This window comes from Camponotus vicinus, unplaced genomic scaffold (genome assembly GCF_025532165.1).
Source record: "Camponotus vicinus isolate PSW18456_S1 unplaced genomic scaffold, iyCamVici1.0 SCAF_9, whole genome shotgun sequence".
Lineage (NCBI taxonomy): Eukaryota > Metazoa > Arthropoda > Insecta > Hymenoptera > Formicidae > Camponotus > Camponotus vicinus.
Window position 1 is genome coordinate 9,267,691 of NW_028141981.1, and position 20,129 is coordinate 9,287,819.

At 36.3% G+C, this 20,129-nt stretch overlaps 1 protein-coding gene across 4 annotated transcripts in view; it reads left to right on the top strand.

Annotated features, from left to right (window-relative positions):
• LOC145977313 (multiple PDZ domain protein) overlaps window positions 1–20,129 on the top strand; it is a 94,347-nt gene that overhangs the window by 57,703 nt on the left and 16,515 nt on the right. For all 4 annotated transcript variants that reach the window (XM_083109199.1, XM_083109196.1, XM_083109198.1 and 1 more), the window contains exons 18-21: window positions 5,552–5,651; window positions 6,473–7,779; window positions 7,880–8,466; window positions 17,816–18,950. In XM_083109199.1, coding sequence (XP_082965325.1) covers window positions 5,552–5,651; window positions 6,473–7,779; window positions 7,880–8,466; window positions 17,816–18,950 — 3,129 coding nt within the window. The remainder of the gene's footprint in view (window positions 1–5,551; window positions 5,652–6,472; window positions 7,780–7,879; window positions 8,467–17,815; window positions 18,951–20,129) is intronic.

The window sequence follows — 20,129 nt, forward strand, 5'->3', positions numbered from 1 at the left end:
GTATTGTCAAACTTTTCGCCTTTTTGTAGAGCTCTACTACCATTCCACTACTGTCTACTCACTGGCACCTTTCTTCACTATTATCAAGAGGCTCGTGTGGGGATCGATACGTACGTTTACTACTTACTCGCAACCTGTTTATACCTGAACTCTTCCGACCGCCTTCCCGATACTCGAACAGGGCGAACGGATGGTACATAATCCTCGATGTGGTAGCCGCTGGGATATCCGAGCCGCAAGTTACGTAATAAATCGATTCTCCTCCAGGCTTTCTTTTTTCTTCACCGCTTAGAACGTGAAGCTCTTGTTATTGTATCTTTGAAAAACCGCGTCTCGAAGGCACGCGAAAGTCACGATTATTATTCTTATTACATTATTATTATTTTTATATGATTATATCTCACCATTTTTTTTATTATCTTTATCATTTTCATTTATTATTATTATTACTATTACTATTATTATTATTATTATTATTATTATTGTTTCGATGTGCCGCTGTTGTTATCGTTGTTGTTATTCTACTTCCTTTCCTCACTATGTGCGTAGTGTCTGTTGCGAGCTTTATTTACGCAGCTGCATAAAATGTTAATGCGAGATGTTCGCATATACGCATAATACAACAATAATCCGTAAAAGTTGTCTCGCTGGCGGGAATGCTAAATGCAATCTTAGATCTCTCGGGATGCACGATTCAAATTTCTCCTCCGGTCCTTCCGTCCATTCTCGTTTGGATTTGATAGTCAAGTTTGATAGCTGCTGCTCTTGCGAAATAAGACAGATAACTTTCTAGAGCTACCTAATGTGTTACAGCATGCTCGCAATTTCTTGTGCTTCAGCAGGCTAAATATTTAAATATTAAATGTATTTATTTATTTATTTATTTTTCTCTGATGAATTCACACATACACACAAGTCCATATGTTGAAATAAATGTTAAGTGATTATAGTTTAAAATTGATTACTTGAGACATTCACTGAGAATATATTCTATGAAGCTTTCTGTCAAATTGGCTATTACGTCTCTCGAGAACAGTGAGATTATACATCCCCGTTTTTCATCATGCGACGTAAAATACAACGTAATCTTGTTGTAAATATAGTGTGAAGAGCGTGAAAATTTTTCATTGTAAACTTTTTGTCGCCCAATACCTTGACATAAAAAGTAAAGAATAAATATGAACGAATATGAAAAATAATATGAAAAATAAATTAAAAATAGTGTGAAAAATTTAATCCGAAACAAAAACGAAATGCACGCTTGTAGAATTGTATAAATTACAAAAAATTATTATTGACTCATATTAATAGCATTACAGCAAAAGAACGTTTATGTACTTATATATATAAGTTACAACGAACAAAGTTTTCCGAGATCGTACGTGAATCCTTTTCAAAGTTCGTTGGTGTATTCTTAAAGAAAAATTGAGAGGAGAAAAGTTCGCGTAAGTTTTCACACGCCTTCCTGCCACGGATGATGACGAAAGTTCACAATTTATGAATATACAATTCTCTACACGTTTATCGTAGCATATGGCAGTACGATGATTATTACGTAAGTCACGCTTATTCTTATCGAAGCACCTGCGCCAGGTGTATCTGTCATAACTGCGCTCGTGCAACTTCTTTGCCCGCGTATCTCTCTTTCGCGCTATCATTCTTATTACTGCAAAATATAAGTTTTGCCTCTCTATATATTATTCGGTGCTACCATCCGACTTGTGTTGCCTATGATAGATACACATTTTACGAACTCGACTCGTTCGCTGGGAAAACGAGGTTCGGCTTAACTTCAAGATTTATTATTGAGTATCTTTCTCACACAAAACGTGAACTTTACGTTACTTTTACAAAAGTTAGAAAAATTGGTCTATTAGTCTGCTAGTGATAGATGTTTTATGATATTTTCTGAAAAAAAAATGTGATAGTTTTTATCGCGTAACATTATTGAGACGAATAGATATGACATCATTTATAATTTTTAATTTTATATTTATATATGTGATATATAAAAATATGTGAAACAAAAAATTATTGTATTTTTTGACATAGTAATTGAATGCATTGAAATTAATTTTTCTTTCCACGTGTAATTTCTATGTAATTTTTATGTAACTCTTTTTATGTAAAATATCAAGAAATACACAATGGCATAAACTTTGCATTTCAACACTTCTACATCGTGTATTACATAAATGTAAACTCGTCCTCTCTATTCCCATCGTGCGTTTCGTGTGACACATTAAGGGCGCACGTAAAATTAAATCTGTTCTTTTTAGAGACGCTCTCTCCATGACAGCATTCTTTATCCAACAATCATTCCAAAAGATATGAGCATTCTTTTCGTTTTACATAGAATGTTATATAGAATGCATAAGAAAAAGATGCGACTGAAAAGAACAGAATCGTAGTCACACGTTAGCGCGCTTCGTAGAATCTAGCAAGAATGCCGCGTGATAAAAATTTATTGTCGAAAGTATCGTAAGTCACATGTCAATGTCCACACATACACACGCGTCTCTCTAATCACGATATTTCTGTTTTTATTTTTCAGAGCGAGGCATAAGCGCCGAGGCGGATGCACATTTCCGATGCGAGTTATACGTTTACCGCAGTTACCGACCAAAAAACCAAAACAGAAATAGAAAATAAAAGCTACCATGATGAAGCACTATGTCCTCGTTTATGCCCATTTAATAATAATATTGATATTCAACAAAAAGACAGGGAGAATAAGGAGCGACACTCGATGTAATTTCACGCGGATGATTGAAGGAAAAAGAAACGAAATCGATTTGTCCCGTCCTCTCGTTCCTTTATTCGAGATTTCTCCCTTTTTTGTCATTCCTTAATGAGTAATATATCGATTAATATGATCGACATTCAATCGACATGTTTTTTGATTTTTATGTCGATGAAATATTCACTTGTTAGATAAGAAATTCTTATATACATTTCACTAAATCTCAAACACATGATTTTAAACGATTTTGACGATTTTGTAATTTTTTTCGCGGCCTTGTGTGCCATTCTCGATGTACTTAAAATTCACGATCATTATCAAAAATTGTATCATTAACTTTGTTACATTTTATCAGAAATATAGAAATGTATACCCAAAGAAAGCGTGATATATACATATATACACAAAACGTCAATAAGAAATCATCACAAATTATTTAAATAATTTTTATAATATTTTATCTTATAATATCTCATCCTCAAAAGATATCGTTTTATGAAATTATTATTTTATGATAACGTCATTAATGTCATTTATTATAGAAGCTTAATTAATTTTATTTTTACGCAACACATATATAACATCCAGAATAAATCTACACGTATAAATATTTGATATAAATAATTCCGTTGTTTGAAATCAATAGTTAGAATCAGTTCATTTACTTGTTGGACTATTTTGTTGCACATTAGCAACACTTTATCATTTTCATAAGGATCATAAAGCTTGTGTTAGAATAATATGGATGTTCCGTAATGCAACTGGTACTCAGCACGAATCCGTCATTGTTAGCGAACACTATCGCAAACTGCATGAGAGAGTTGGATGAAAATCTCACGAGATAGAATATATCAAGTTCTGTATGACATAGGTAAGTCTGCAATAATTGTCTCCAGTAGGTTGCTTGCATAAAAACGCATAATATTTCTATCGTAATATTATTACTTACTATATCTAATAAATTAATGATTGACAGGAGAGTAAAAACTCTTATCGTTATGCGTGTCGAAGAAATCGATCGTTTTCCAACAAGACTCTTATGCGAACGTAACAAATTGTATGGCAAATTCTGCCTCTCGATTTATAAATGCTTGTGCGAAACGATTCTTATCTCAAAGCCTTATTCGCGCGATTGAATAATAATTCCTCCATCACTCGAGCGAATTAATCGTCACTTGCTGATCGAATTACTTGATTGCCTTGAATAGAAACGAATCGGGCAGCAAAGATGTTGCGTAGCGAGTAAATTTATTGAGAGATTGAAATTTGCTCTCTTTACAAACGATATGGAAGTCTTCAAGCATACAAAAGTCAGCACATATTTAAAGACACACAGTTTCTTATCTTGCTTTATATAATTTTGTTTAATTATGTAATTTTTGTTCTGTAAGAATCATCTACTGTAGAACAGTATTTTCTTATGAATAATTTTCATTTAATATTTGATCAATAAATAAGAATCGAGACAAGACATATATTTTAAAAAAAGATAAAACTAGCATTTTAAAGCTTATCATAATTTTCGATTCTTCAATTTATATAGATTTTATATGAAATATGATGTCGTGACATATATTATTTGCATTGATTACCAAGCGTTTGTTTATTTTTTAAAAAACCTTTTTGCTTCACACATTTGCACCCGGAGAAAGGTAATTAACGAACAATCTTGCAACATGTAGAATTAGCTTCCTCTGAATACAATCGAATTATCTAACTGCACCTAACGATGCTTATTTTCGATCTAATTTAGTTAATAGCACAATAGAAGTGCACACCTTCAGTAAACCACGTCTTGTAGTTCCGGTCCTTTCCCTAATGTCGTTTATAATTGTATAATCGATACTTCGTTTCCGATTGGCAACAAGTTATTTTGATATCCATGTTATCCTCGATATTAGCTGGATGCGTTGATGAAGAAGCATCTTTCTATACATATTTAATAAATTATTTCTTCTCATTATATTGTAGAGCGAGAATAGCAGTCGGTTGTACGATGAAGGGTTGCATCGTCGACATTCGCGGATTTCGGATAGACAATCCTATTTGTATGAAACTATTTCCTTAACTGGATTATCGGTAACGAAAGGATTACGAAGCAAACGTATTACAAAGTAACGCTTATATAGATATATATGCGCGACGACTTGTCTTATTTTTTCCCCAAACAATTGAGTTCGGATAGCGCGATGAGCAAAATTCACACGATTATTGATTCTCGCGATGATTTGTCGTGTTATTTGCATTTATATTTGCTATAATACATCTTTGATATTTTGCAACGCATTTAAATCCACGCACATGATATGCTTATTACCAAATTAATTGTATATAGATCAAAATTTGCAGATGCACATATATACACAAGAGAGGAAGAGAGAGAGAGAGATATTTGATTAACATATTAATGCAGTTTGAATGCGTAGAAACAAAATTATACTGTTTCAATATCAATTATGGTTATATCAATTAAGGTTCCATATATCATATTATTACAACTAAATATATATTTACATAAATTTTAATCAGAGATATATGTATTTGCATAAAAAAAAATATTAAAGTTACGCAATTTTATCGAACTATGAATAAAAAATGTATCAACTCTCGCTATTTCAATTATAATCGCATTTTGTTCGTCCTGAGAAAATAGTAAATTCTTTTTTAAGTATTTGTGTAAGCTAATTCTCCTATCAAAGAATAGAATATTTATTTATAATCCGAAATTATAGAATCGATGTCGATATTTATAACAATTGTTTAATGCTTGTCTCTTTTGCTCATTTTCTGCGCTGCTCATTTCTATAGAAAGTGACACCGAAGATGAAGCGGAGCAAAAGTTTTCCCAATGAGAGCGAAACGACCGATCGCGTCACCGAGCTTGAGGACCTGCTTTCCTCGAGATCAGGTATTTTAATGAATTTTACTGAAATGCTTTGTGCAAAGCGAAAATTTAAATTAAATAAAGCTCGTAAAGACTTAAGATATTTGTACTGGTAATTATTAGTACTTTCTTGTGTCAAGTTTTTGCGAAATCGATAAAAGGTAATCTGTTTAATGAGCAATGCAATTTTATTAATTTATGTTATTCTGACAATCAATCACTATTTTATAATTCTACAGTGGACTCGTACATTTATTATCGATCACGTCAATGTGGTATTGTTTCGAAAGAAAGAAAGAATCATATAAATCATGCTTTATTCAATAACGAATGCATTCCCGAGTACGTGGATGGTTTCGGATATTGCTATTGTTTGGGAACGAGGATACGTCGCGCCTTGTTTCGCGAGACACTATGATGTGATTTCTATACGAATCATCCTTCCTTTCTCTGACAGTAACGAGATATCCTTCCACGTTGCACGTGAAGATACATCGTACCGTGGCAATTTGCCATTACCATTCAAGTCTGACATACGAACACATTAATTTCGATCTTACAATTAGATGGACTTCCTTTATGGATCCCATACAAAAGCGCTTTAATACATCGCGCGGCAACACGCAATATCTTTTCGCGCGGAAACTATCTCCCTATCTAAACAGTAAAGTAAATTTATGCGAACCGACTTATCCTCGTCGACGATGGAGATCGAGAAATTGCTCAGAGACGATTAATGGGAAGATTCGCGTAACTTAGATTATCATACAAGTGTATCAATAATTCTATCAAGTGTCTTAAAAAATATCGATGTAAAATTCACGAAGATTATCCATTGTTTATAGGCTTGACCGAAACGTCAACAAACAAACCGGAGATCGACGAGGACGAGGAAGAGGAGGAGGACCACTGGAAGGATGCTTCCCCGGTGACGCCGATCTGTAGCCCAGCACGACGACCTCCTAGCTTAGGAAAGCTTCGTCAATGGGATAAACAATCACCGACCAGATACGTCGACATCGATAACGACGTCGAAATCATTCACGAGTTCTATCCCACCACTTCGAAAACGATGCACGAGGAGACGAGCATCGTGTCGTACGGCGGCACGATAATCGTGGAAACGACGAGGATACCTAGGCATACCAAGGACGTGGCAGCGAGGATAGAGAAGGTAGCGCCGAAGGTGAAGTTAAAGAAGCAATCGTCTCTGGAGTTAGAATCGTCCCGCATACCTCCCGTTCAAGAGGAACCGCTCTCCAGCGTAGAAGAAGTATCCAGGATCACCACGACTACAAGATCTCAACGAGAAGCAGAGGAACGCAAGAAGAGCTTGAAGCATCATAGCAGCGTAGATTCCGAGGAACGTACGTCCACGTCGAGGGAGACGCTGGAGAAGTCAGACACGTCGTCGGAAAAGGGTGCTCGGAAGAAAGTGTTCACAGAAAAAGAGGAAAGTAGGAGACGATCAAAGAAATCGGGAAGAAGGTCCGCCAAACTCGAACGAAAATTGGAAGAAGATTCGTCGGAACGGAAATTGGAATCGTTGGATAACGAGGAGCTGAGAAGAAAGGACGGGGAAACTTATCGACGATCGAGAGAAGAGAGAAAGAGCCTGAAGGAACAAGAGTGTATTGAAAGAGTGACCGAATTCTTAACAAGGCACAGTATACCGACTTATCCTAATATGAGCGTTGGTCTTGAAACGACAGAACCCTTGGTGCCGGAAAACGTAGACGAGCAACGAGTCAAACGTCCATCAGTTATTAGCAAAGACGGGGAGACTGCGAGCCCCTCAACGACAGTCGAACCGTCCATCATATCTACAAAAAGAAAAGGGAGCCTGAAGAGTATATCTGAGATGACGAAAGAAACGAAAGATTTTCCGAAGGATTCAAGAATGAAGGACATTGAGGGGTCTTTGGAAAGCAAGAAGCAACGACCGACCTTGGAACGTTCTTCGGCAGCCGTTTTAGACGCTCAGCAACCCGATCCGATCGTTCAACTGCCTGCAAAACGACCTAGCTCCTTGAGAAAAAGGAGGGACTCTTTTTCCAGAGAGTCCTCGAGAGAATCGTTGTTGGAAGAGAAGAAGGGTGTTAGAATCCAAGAAGACGTTCAGGAAATCTTCTTCGAGGACACGAGTGAGCAAGTGAGTGAATTTTATGCTTCCTAAAAAAAATTTATTTCATTTTAGCTATTGTGATTTTGACAAGCATATAATTTTCGTCGTATTTCGTTTTATGTGCCAGGTCGATTTGCTGCCGGAAGTCCAGCTGGTGACCGCCAGAATTATCACTGCTGAAGAGGCATCCGCGCTTCGGTTCGAAGAGGCAGTTACAAGAATCGAGATCCATTCGCCGCCGGAAGTAGCTGTCATTGCCGAAACGGTTAAAACGAGACTGGCGCGGGCGCCATCGCCGGAAATTGTCGACGTGTCTTCGTTGCAGCTACCCGCATTGGCGAAATCGACTTCGGAGAGCACTTTGACGGAGAGCAAATCTGACGCCGACGAGGATCACAAGGTCTCCGTCAGAAACCTGAAGCCGGAGATTCTTTTGGACTTATCTAAAGTTTCCGATACCGGCGAAGAGATGGAGGAGATGATCGAGGCCGATAAGGATATCAAGGAGAGGCGGCTCAGCAGAACTAGAAGCGAAGGCTCCAAGAGATTGATCAAGAACCAGAAGCAGGAACAATTCCCTTTCAAAATTGGCAGCCTCGCGCAACCGGACAGACCGGAACTCACGATACTGCACGAAGGTCCGATAGATAGAACGGCAAGTATCGGAGATATTACGGGAAAGGAAGACGCGAAAAAAGAAGACAGTATTACGAGGTAAGAGTTTCTGGTCTTTACAATAATTCCGCAGAATCGACATACTTATTTGATATTATATGCGTCCATAAATAATTAAATTTTTTATATATTTATTTTTTTAACATATAAATATGTCAACTCTGATATTTTTCTTTCAATATAGAATTTGTTTAATATTGATCATAAAAGAATTATCATAGATATAACATTAAAAATTAAAAATGGATAAAAAAACGCTGGTGGAGATACTGTGGACAGAATCTGGCTGATGATGTGGAAAATTTGTTGTGATCTCATCACGCGTTACTGCCTGTATAATTGTTTAGTTTCGTAGAGAAGAATATCTTGCATATTATACGAAAATGAAAAAAAATCTCATTTTATTAAATGTTCCATTATATATCAAAAGTTTTGACAATTACGTGTACGGAATGATGATCGATCGACGCTGCCATGAGGCACAAAAAGAAGCACAAACAATTTTATTTGCAGTACCGCAAATGTGCACAAGTCTGTCGATCGAATTATAAGTCTGAGCGACCCCGAGTCGTCGCCGAGGGCTTCGAACGTCGATTTGCAAACAATATTGTTTACCTCCGCAGTTTGTCGCTCTCAATTAGGGTTGGATTACACGCATAGCCATAGAAACCCCGATGTGCTCGTACAATTTACTGGAAATCTAGGTCGTCGGAAAATACATCGGGGAATATTTGGCATACCGAAAATTCAGTCTCGTTGAAAAATTTATCATAATATGTCAGCACATGATTTTAGATGTATATCGGCGAATATCCGAAGCGCGAGAGAAGGATATCCGAAAAATCATGTGTTAAAGTTTCATGATGAGAAACTATGCTATCCATTTTTCATTTATAATCTCTACAAGATATATATTAACGCGAACAGAAATAGCAGAATCTCTCGATTATATATTGGAACACAAATCTTAGATTTGCCATAAAATCATTCAAAGTATAACTTGAAAAAACCTAGTTATTTCAGATTTATATAAGGATAACTCACATTCATATTAATAACCGAACCTCACTAAAGAATGTATTAAATAAATTTGCACTTTAATCTATTTAAAAACTGTTTTTCAATTAACTTAATAATATACTCTCTCTACGTTATTTCAAGGGAATTGAACATTTGTTTAATTAATCGAGAGATAAAATGTAACTGAAAGACAAAAATGTTTTCCTTTAATTCTTCGGGTCTCTACTTTCTCTCCACATTGTTCTTTCTCTAGCATTTTCGCCACCATTTATATTAACGGTGCTACAAGCTTCTTACAAGATTGTGGGAGGTCCACCCACGTAGAAAAGCACTTACTGCGAAGTATTTTTTTATAGGACGCTTGGATTCACATTGGAATTTCACGCAGCGCATGGCGACGTTACAGTCCAAAGTACACTGCAATATTTATTTTTCTTTTTCGCATGCTTGAAATAGTACAACGGTTTTTGCTAATCAAATAAATTCATTCATTTTGTCGCGTAGCAGATTTTTACATTTTACAGCTACGCTGCAATTTTTAATATGATAATATAATTATTATAATTATATCTATTAATAATATAATTAAATATAATTAGAGTTATTAAAAGAAAATTACATACTATAAATATTATGCAATTTTATTGACATAACACATAAAAAATTAATTGATTTCTACGTCTATTATTGCACTCCTCTGTTTGAGAAATAAACATAGCTTTAAATAATTGATGATGGATTGTGAAATAGCAAAAACAAGTGAGAAAAAATCAATAGAACCCTTCGCGACAGACGAAGTTAACTCTTGATTTCGGGACGTAAAAGTAGACAGGCAAGTAGAAGAAGGGAAAGCTTAATATAGACTGACAGCGATGTTGGTGGGCGGCGAGAAAAGTAGAATAAGCGAAATATTAGTTTAAACAGTAGAAAAGGACATAAAAAGATCGATAGCAGAGCAAAGTGAAAACGGACAGCCGGAGTCAACCAATGTCAAGCACGAAGTGATAGAACGCGCGGCAGGAAGGCCAGAAGCGCAGTAGACACAGAGATTGACGCAGTTATAAAACGGACGAGGATTGTGACGTAACAAGCGGAGAGTAGTGAAAAAAAATGAATATGTGTACGTGTGTTTGCATCGCGAGACGAAGAAGAAACGACCTCGGCACGCGAGATGAAGAAAAACGGAGAGACGCAGCGCGTTTGAATAGAAAGCGACGGATATAATGAAGCTGTAGAATAGAAAAAGATAGCACATAGCCTCTCCAAAGCACACAGGACTAGTGCTATTGTAAGAAACATAGGAAGAGATAAAGGTGTTCGTTACAAAGAAGCAGAATTATGGAACGAATGAACGTGCGAAAACGTGCGAGTGAAATAAAAATGCGCGGAATTGCCAGTGGCCACGGAAAGATAAAATTAAAGACGTAAAGAAGTCAAAGTATAATAAGAGAAAGAAGAGAAGAAGGATGGAAATCTCGACGATTAAGAGGGGGTCCTGATAGAATGACCGGTTGTGCACACGGAAAGATAGATGCATAAGAAAAATTGACAGATAGCTTAAGTCGAGGCTCGTAAAATATGCGGAAAATAGCGAAAATGTATGTAAGAACGTGCGTACGAATAGAATCGTGTATTTAGAATAGTGGAAATTAAATTACTTTGTTTTTTTTTTAATAATTAGTGAAAAGTACTTTTCGGTTTTTCGAAAAGTATTTTTCAATTTTTTTTTAATAATTAGTAAAAAGTACTTTTTTAAATTCCCACGTAAACTTTTATAAAATTTTAACTTCGAGATTAATTATATATTAAAGATTTGTGAAAGTTAAAATTGCAAAAGTTTCTACTGCGAAAAAATGTGCGGTGAACTTTGACCTATAAAAGTATCATTCAATTTTCGATGGAAAACACCGCAAATATTGACCTAGCGTAAAATTAGCGTGAATATATGAATGTATATGCGATATAAATATTTTTGATTATACAATATATATATATACACGAACATGTGTTATTTTCCATCAGTTGACGAACAACTAGTGCCAATTGCATGACATCATTTTCGCTGGTCAATTAAGCTCTCCATCGTAAGACACTTTAATTACACTTCTGGCAATAGAAATTGCTCCAGCTCTCGTCCGTGCCAATATTTTGATTCTAACGTTAATCAATGTCATTTCCTACGTACGTAATAAAGACGCTGATATTTGTTACGCAAGTAAGTTTCTTGGCAATTATCCGTTAGTTTAAACCTTTACCATTAAATATTTTCTCGACGTTAAAGAAAATATCAGACGCAAAAGCTGATCCTGTAGAGCAGCAATATTCGATGCGGAGAAGATATAATTATGAAGAAAGGGGGAAAGAGAACAACGGTTTTTATCGCGCTTATATACAAAGAATTTGTACGTACATGTATACGCAAAATGAGATCACGTGCAAAGACAATACACTTGTATATAAAAGTTTCTTCGTGGACAATGCATCTATTATGTTGAAGCCGCATGCACGTGTATATATATATATATATTGCAACATCTGCGCGAAACTTGTACAAAGACTGCCCTTCTAATTAAGCGGTGAGACAATCTTAATCTTTGTAACATTATTACCGTTACCGTTTGTGAATATTATACATAGTTACGTAATCACTTTTCACTGAATAATTAGCCATTGTACAAACAAGAGGCTTGCGATAAAATAATTACGTTTATGTAATTATGATAAAAATATTGTTCAAACTAACAAGAATATTACATCACTTGCATTCGTTCACATTCGCGTTGATTTACTCAAAAGTCAGATAATTTTTATATAAATACGTAAGAAAAAAATCATTTCTTTTTATTGTGTAATAATTTAGATTATAGACACTTTAGATTATAGACTTTAGATTTATTTAGCTGAGAATATTTTCGATTCTCGAGAAGTCTAAGAAGAGTCTAGTTACCAATCTCGAGAAAATTTGTACTGTAAAACCGTACCGTCACTTATCGAAAATTGGCTCGACCGATACGAGTTGTTCAGATTACTTCTCCAACTACGTACGCCCACACATACATACACACGCACGTATATGCACGTAATACACACGCTCTTACACGTGAATTCCCAAGCACGTATGTTATATATACCGACATTGTATGTTTCGGAGTACACGCGTGATTATCAAGATACACGTTCATATCTGTGCATATGAGTTCACATACATATATAGTGTGTCCCGAATTTAAATGTCGAAACTTAAGAAGAAATCGATAAACTAAGAAAAGAAAGAGATTTGCTCCGTTTTTGCTTCGCTTTGGAGAAAATCGTAAGAAAAACAAAAAAGTTTTTATCAAAAAATGTAAAACAAAATTATTAGCTTTATCGAAAATTTATTATTAATCGACTCAAGAGGTCAAGTTGAGAGGCCGAATCGCAGCTGCAATGCACCAGATATTATCAGAATAGTGTCTGCGAGCTGTCAATAGCTAGATACAATGCTTGCATTGTTGCAAAGATCGACATTTTGAACAATACCTTCATTAAGAAAATGACAACAGGAATAAATAAGGAGTAAGGAAATAAATGAGTAAATAAATAAGTGAAAAAATAAAAACTTTTTTGTTTTTAACAATTTTTTTCAAAACAGATATAAGAACAAGCAAATCTCTAAAGGACTTTTTTTCTTAGTTTATCGATTCCTTACACGCTCCTAAAATTTTGACATTTAAATTCGGAACACTCTGTATAGATAAATGTAGTGTATACGTGTCTACAAATACACACACACGTCTTTCGATTTTGCCCAACTTCTCCGCAGTACGAATCTTCAATCGTGCCAACCATGTACATGTGTACATTCAACGTACATTCGCATTTCTCGCTTCCTATATGTACGCTAGGTATATACTCAGACATGTGCACACATTCTCACCTTTATGTCCGCTGTGCACGTCCACTCCTTCCATACAATTGAGTACAAACTGTCCGCACACATGACTTCTCTACTTATAAGCTACGCATACGGTGTCTCGAAAAGATTCGTAACAATAATAAAATGATGGTGTTATATATTGAAATGTCAAGAAGACATTTTTTTTTTCTTTGACGGAACTCAATCTTTAATCGCGGAGTTATTTAACGTTGAAAATTAAAAAGAACTTTAACGAGCTAAACTGCAAACGAATAAGTAGAAACTTTTCTTCAGATTCTTTGTAGTAGATTGTTAGTAGATACCGGCAGAGTCTTGTGAATTGAAGACTTTGGAATATTCTGTAAAATTACAAGTATGAAAGAAAAAATCTCCTTTAATTCTTAACACATAGATACGCGATTTAAAATTATACTAATTTTCCGTTTCACAAATTACACGATTTTGAGATTTCTTTTCTTTCCATGTGCACGTATAAACTTTGCCACTTTACACATCCATTCATATTTCAATATATTCTTAAATATTTAATTTAAGCCGTTTGATTTTCAATGTTAAATAAGTATTCAGTGAAATTATAAATCTGAGGAAAAAAATTCTCCTTTAATTCTTAGCACACATAAATACGCGATTGAAAATTACACTGATCTTTTGTTTCGCAAATTACAGGATTTTGAGATTTTTCTTTTCTTTCCATGTGCATGTATAAACTTTGCCACTTTACACGTGCATTCATATTTCAATATATTCTTAAATATTTAATTTCTGCTGTATGATTTTCAATGTTAAATAAGTATTCAGTGAAATTATAAATCTAAAGAAAAAATTCTCCTTTAATTCTTAGCATACATAAATACGCGATTTAAAAGTATACTAATCTTCTGTTTCGCAAATTACACGATTTTGAGATTTTTCTTTTCTTTCCATGTGCACGTATAAACTTTGGCACTTTACACATGCATTCATATTTCAATATACTCTTAAATATTTAATTTCTGCCGTATGATTTTCAATGTTAAATAAGTATTCAGTGAAATTATAAATCTGAGGAAAAAAATTCTCCTTTAATTCGTAGCACACATAAATACGCGATTTAAAATTACACTGATCTTTTGTTTCGCAAATTACAGGATTTTTAGATTTTTCTTTTCTTTCCATGTGCATGTATAAACTTTGCCACTTTACACGTGCATTCATATTTCAATATATTCTTAAATATTTAATTTCTGCCGCATGATTTTCAATGTTAAATAAGTATTCAGTGAAATTATAAATCTAAGGAAAAAATTCTCCTTTAATTCTTAGCATACATAAATACGCGATTTAAAAGTATACTAATCTTCTGTTTCGCAAATTACACGATTTTGAGATTTTTCTTTTCTTTCCATGTGCACGTATAAACTTTGGCACTTTACACATGCATTCATATTTCAATATACTCTTAAATATTTAATTTCTGCCGTATGATTTTCAATGTTAAATAAGTATTCAGTGAAATTATAAATCTGAGGAAAAAATTCTCCTTTAATTCTTAGCATACATAAATACGCGATTTAAAATTATACTAATCTTCCGTTTCACAAATTACAGGATTTTGAGATTTTTTTTTTGTTTCCATGTGTACTATAAACTTTGCCACTTTACACATGCATTCATATTTCAATATATTCTTAAATATTTAATTTCTGCCGTTTGATTTTCAATGTTAAATAAGTATTCAGTGAAATTATAAATCTGAGGAAAAAATTCTCCTTTAATTCTTAGCATACATAAATACGCGATTTAAAATTATACTAATCTTCCGTTTCACAAATTACAGGATTTTGAGATTTTTCTTTTGTTTCCATGTGTACTATAAACTTTGCCACTTTACACATGCATTCATATTTCAATATATTCTTAAATATTTAATTTCTGCCGTTTGATTTTCAATGTTAAATAAGTATTCAGTGAAATTATAAATCTGAGGAAAATATTCTCCTTTAATTCTTAGTACACATAAATACGCGATTGAAAATTACGCTGATCTTTCGTTTCGCAAATTACATGATTTTCAAGATTTGTTTCTTTCCATGAGCATAGACTTCGCTATCTTATACATTCATTTCTCAACATATTCTTAAACATTTAATTTCTGTGTATAATTTTAAACGTTAAATATATACGAACAAATTCAAAATCTCTCCCATAAAGAGACGTCTCTCATATAAGAGTCAAATTCGATAATGCAAATTCCTCTACTATATCGTTATATAAATTGTTCAAAGAGGATACCTTGTATGTAAAATATACATGCGACTCAAGCTTACACGTATGAATGACCAGCACGCATACTTCGTGTACATACATGTTTCGTACATACACACACACACACACACATACAAACAGAGTCACGTCGCAGAGAGCGCGCGCACGCACAGAACAGTCCTCTCGCGTAGAATACTCTCGCGAGTCACCCGCGCCTCTCTGGCAGTCTGCGTGCGTCCACGCTCGGTACGTTATCGTGGTTGCGTTTGCGCGCTCTTACGTACACACGAGTACGCGTGTGTTGATGTGTGTGTGTGTGTCTTGTTTATTAGATCAGAGGAAGCCAGTTTGCAGTAACGCACACGGAGTGCCGGGGACACGGCAGTGAACATCTTGGCTTTCCTTCGCTGAGGTTCTCTCGACGAGCGTCTGTAGTTTCTCTCGCTCGGGTGCTTTCCCTTTTTCGTTTTCACCCTCCAGAGCGGAGGTCTTAACCATGTCTCGTCGAACGAGCGAACGGTCTGTCTGCGAGACCAGACGTTCAGACCGGAAGTGAGCGTCTCGCTTGGATAACGGAAATCGGAGTACGTCGCGTAAGCATCGATCCTCATTCGCCGCTGAATTTGCGAATTTAACGAGTTGGCTTTCCGATGTAAAACGAAAATGCGTAAAAGAAAATAATCGGCCTTGGCGGATTTCAAGAGCCACCGAGATTGATAAGTGCACGTCCCGAGGCGCAGACTTCCTCTCGAGTATTCAACGCTACGAGTTTCGCAACTGAAATTATTTCATAGTTTATTTAAATGAGCGAATGTTGACACATGCTTGTGTCAGTTATGCGCGCGCGTGGGAATTCTCTGTTTATTCCATAGAAAACTCGCGTGTACGTATAATAAAAACATTCGCGCTTTAATCTAATATAAATCAGATACGCGCGATATTAAAACTGATTACAGGAAAAAGGCGATTGACGCGAAGAATCGTTAAATTCAAGGCGGATATTTTTTACGACGAGAAAAATATCAGAGGCAATTCGACGCAATGCTTCAGATTTTAAAAATTGCTCATCGATATTTAAATATGTAGCGACCAGATGTGTTTACAGCGGAAGAGAAGCTCGGATATTGAGTACGATTTTATATCAATAACAGATACAAAATGATAAAAAAATCCAAACGGTTCTTGAGACCGGAGAGAATATTGGAGTATTTTTTTTTAGCCGGGAGATATTATAACCGTTCGAGGAAGAGGAATTTTCTGCTAAAAGCAAACACAGTGGTAGATTCGTCACGTTTCCGCGCGAAGATTTATACATATCGTTCACGTATACATATCGAAAATGTGCACACGTTCCGCATCAGGAATATCGGTCCTACACATGCGACCAATAAACCTATACCATCTATATTATCTTCCGTTACATGTTTCCGTTACATGTTATATTAATTCTCATTTCAATTGCATGCTACGAGAGCGATATCGCATTAAAAAGACAATGCCGTGTGACATAAAATTATTTATCTTGCAGAGATGAAAAAAGATTAATTGAACGCAGAAAGATTTTAAATCCTCTGTTTAATATTCCTCGCGTTTCATCATTTGTATTCATTGCATTAATTACAACAATCATGTTAATTCTGCAAGTCTGTGCAAATGTACTCAAGTCGATTAAAGATACTCGTGTTTGGAATTACCTACTTTTCTACGTTACCTGATTTTAGCGGGAATTTACATATTTATTTTCGATTCAATTATTATATATTTTTATCGGTGAATTAATCGAAAGAATTTTAACGAAATTAAATTAAATTTATTAAATTATATAATATTACATTAATTTTAATCAAATTAAATTATCTTAATTTGATTTATATATTAGAAAAAAATATAATAAGATCAAATACTTGCTATTTTTATCTATTGTGGCAAGTGTTCGACGATACTGACTAATCTCAGTAGTGCTAGTTCTTTTATACTAGTAGCCAATAACACATAGTCAGCGAATCAATTGTAATTAAAGAAAGTAAGTAATTGCACGCGATTGAACCTGATCGGATCCCCATTCTAACAACGTGCGAAAGATTCATTTACTGCTGCGACGGCTTCGTGTCAGCAGTTTCTGCCGCGTCGTTGAACGCTAGACACGAAGCCGTCGGCTGATCGCAACCGCATACTTCCGTTCTGATCTCGTTTTCCTCGTTTCTCAAGCCTCCAAGTTCGACGTGAATCCAAGGGATCAGTTCCGAAAGATCTCGCAATTCCCCCGAGCGAGGTTGCGACTCCAGCGCAGGATCCTCAAAGAGGAGAGGAACAAGAGGAATCGTCGTCGCGGCAAGAGGTCAAAGAGGACACGAAGGAGGCTCGCGATTATGGACAAACACCTTTGCAGAAACGATCGCCGTTGTTGGAGGAACTAGTCTGTAGACACGAGGAGGACAAGCTGATCTGCAAAGAACATTCTTTGGAATATCAGAGCCAGACGCTCGAGAGCCAATCGGATCACCTGTTCCACGAAGTGATCACTTCCTCGTTGGAGGACCTATTGAAGACAGTTCCCGAGAGTTGGACGCGCGAGGTTTACGAGGAGAGCCTCGACGAGGTCGAGCATAGTTTCAAGGAGACACAGTACTCGCCTAAGGAGAAGCGTGACGTGCAGACGCAGACTGTGCAGGAGTCGAAGGGCACGCAGTGCAGCCCCGAGCAGAGCGTGAGTCCCTGCGACGAGGAGCCGCCCAGCATCAGCCCATTCCACGTCAGTCGTAAATACTTTCAAAGCCCGAGACGGGAAGTGCAAACGCAGACCCAGGGCGAGAACAAAAGCGTCCAGTGCTCGTTGGACGACTTGGGTGATCTCGCGAAGAGTATCGCGGGCAGCTCTACCAGATCGGAACAAACACAGGAGTCAAAAAGCATCCAGTGCATTCCGGAGGATCTCTCCGCGAGATCGTCCGACAGATCGAGATCCTCCTCTCGGGAGGACGTCTTGCGCAGTCCGCGACGCGAGGTCGAGGTACAGACCTATCAAGAGTCGAAGGCGATCCAATGCAGCGACGACGAGCTGCTCGAGGCTGATCAGACGAGCACCGATCGTCCAGAGCGTCCGCATCAAAGCAGACCGGCTAGCTCGACGTCCAGGAAGACCGAGAGCTCGCCCTCGTCGAGTTCGAGTTCGCCGCGCAAGTTCCCGACAGTCGTCTTCGTGGAGGGCAAGGGGGACATGACCGTCACCCACAGGGAGCACGATGGCGACGTCACCTGGTCGAAACACTGGGGTCCCGAAAGACTGGTGGAGATATACAGAGAACCGAAGACCAGCTTAGGACTCAGCATCGTTGGCGGGAAGGTAGGATGTAATTTAATAATGGCGCGAAAAATCTGATTATTTCATTTTTTCTACAGTAAAAAATTTGGCAAAGGGAAAAACACAAATTCATTTTCTTACGAAAAATATTTAACAAAATGAATATATTACATTTTAACAAGACTATTAATTTTCTATAATAATATTTTAATTTTCTATATTAATTACAATTCACTATTTTTAAACTTTTATCTCTAGCTCGATCTAGCTAAATCAATTTATTGTTTCGAATTATATTCGCGCTATTCTGAGTAACAAGGTTGATCTCGGACTTACAATGAATGAATATTACACACACACACATACACACACATATAGTTATGGAATTTATTTTTACAAATTCCAGCGATTCAATCGATATCGTTAATTCTGAATTATTAGCCAATTCTCACGCGTGGTCGTGTCGAATCGCAATTTTTCATATCTCTTTTATTAGCATGTACGAATATAGCTGAGAATATGAACAAGAGTTGGCCAATATTACCGCGTGTATTTTATAGCTCGCCTTTAAAATTGGGAATGTTACGACGGCCATCGAGACATTTAGACAGAGTTAGCGAAGTAGGTCGAATCTAGTAGATGGCTGTTAGGTGAAATAGATGGCTTGATGGATCTCTATTTCGCGACTTGTGTGACCTAATAACTCAGTCTAATAATTAATGTCAGGTCTTATTAAAAAACCGATATATATTCATATTCGGGATGTCAGGTGGTTTTATAGATTTTATACGATTTTATGCGAGTAAATTTACTACGCGAGGTTAAAAGCTTTTATTAATCGAAATATCGAGAGTGTTGGTCAATAAATTTAATCAATAGACTCTTTAACGATATACATCGAGTCGCTAATGTCGCCCCCGCGATGCACATCGTGTGCGCGACATCGCATTTGTTGGAGAACGCTAACGCGCCAGGTACACTTTCCCGACATTAAGCCGACAAGACGACATAATAGGATCATCGGCTTTGGTTTTGGCGACTCCCTTCCCCTCCCGTTACCTTGAAAGCTCTTCGGAATTACATTTCAAACAAGCCGTCGGAATATCGCGCATTACTTGGATAATGCATCCAATTAAATCGCGTAATTATTTTCTACCTCAGATAATTGATATTATGTACACGCGCGCGCGATTATAACTCGCCGATAGATAATGCAACAAT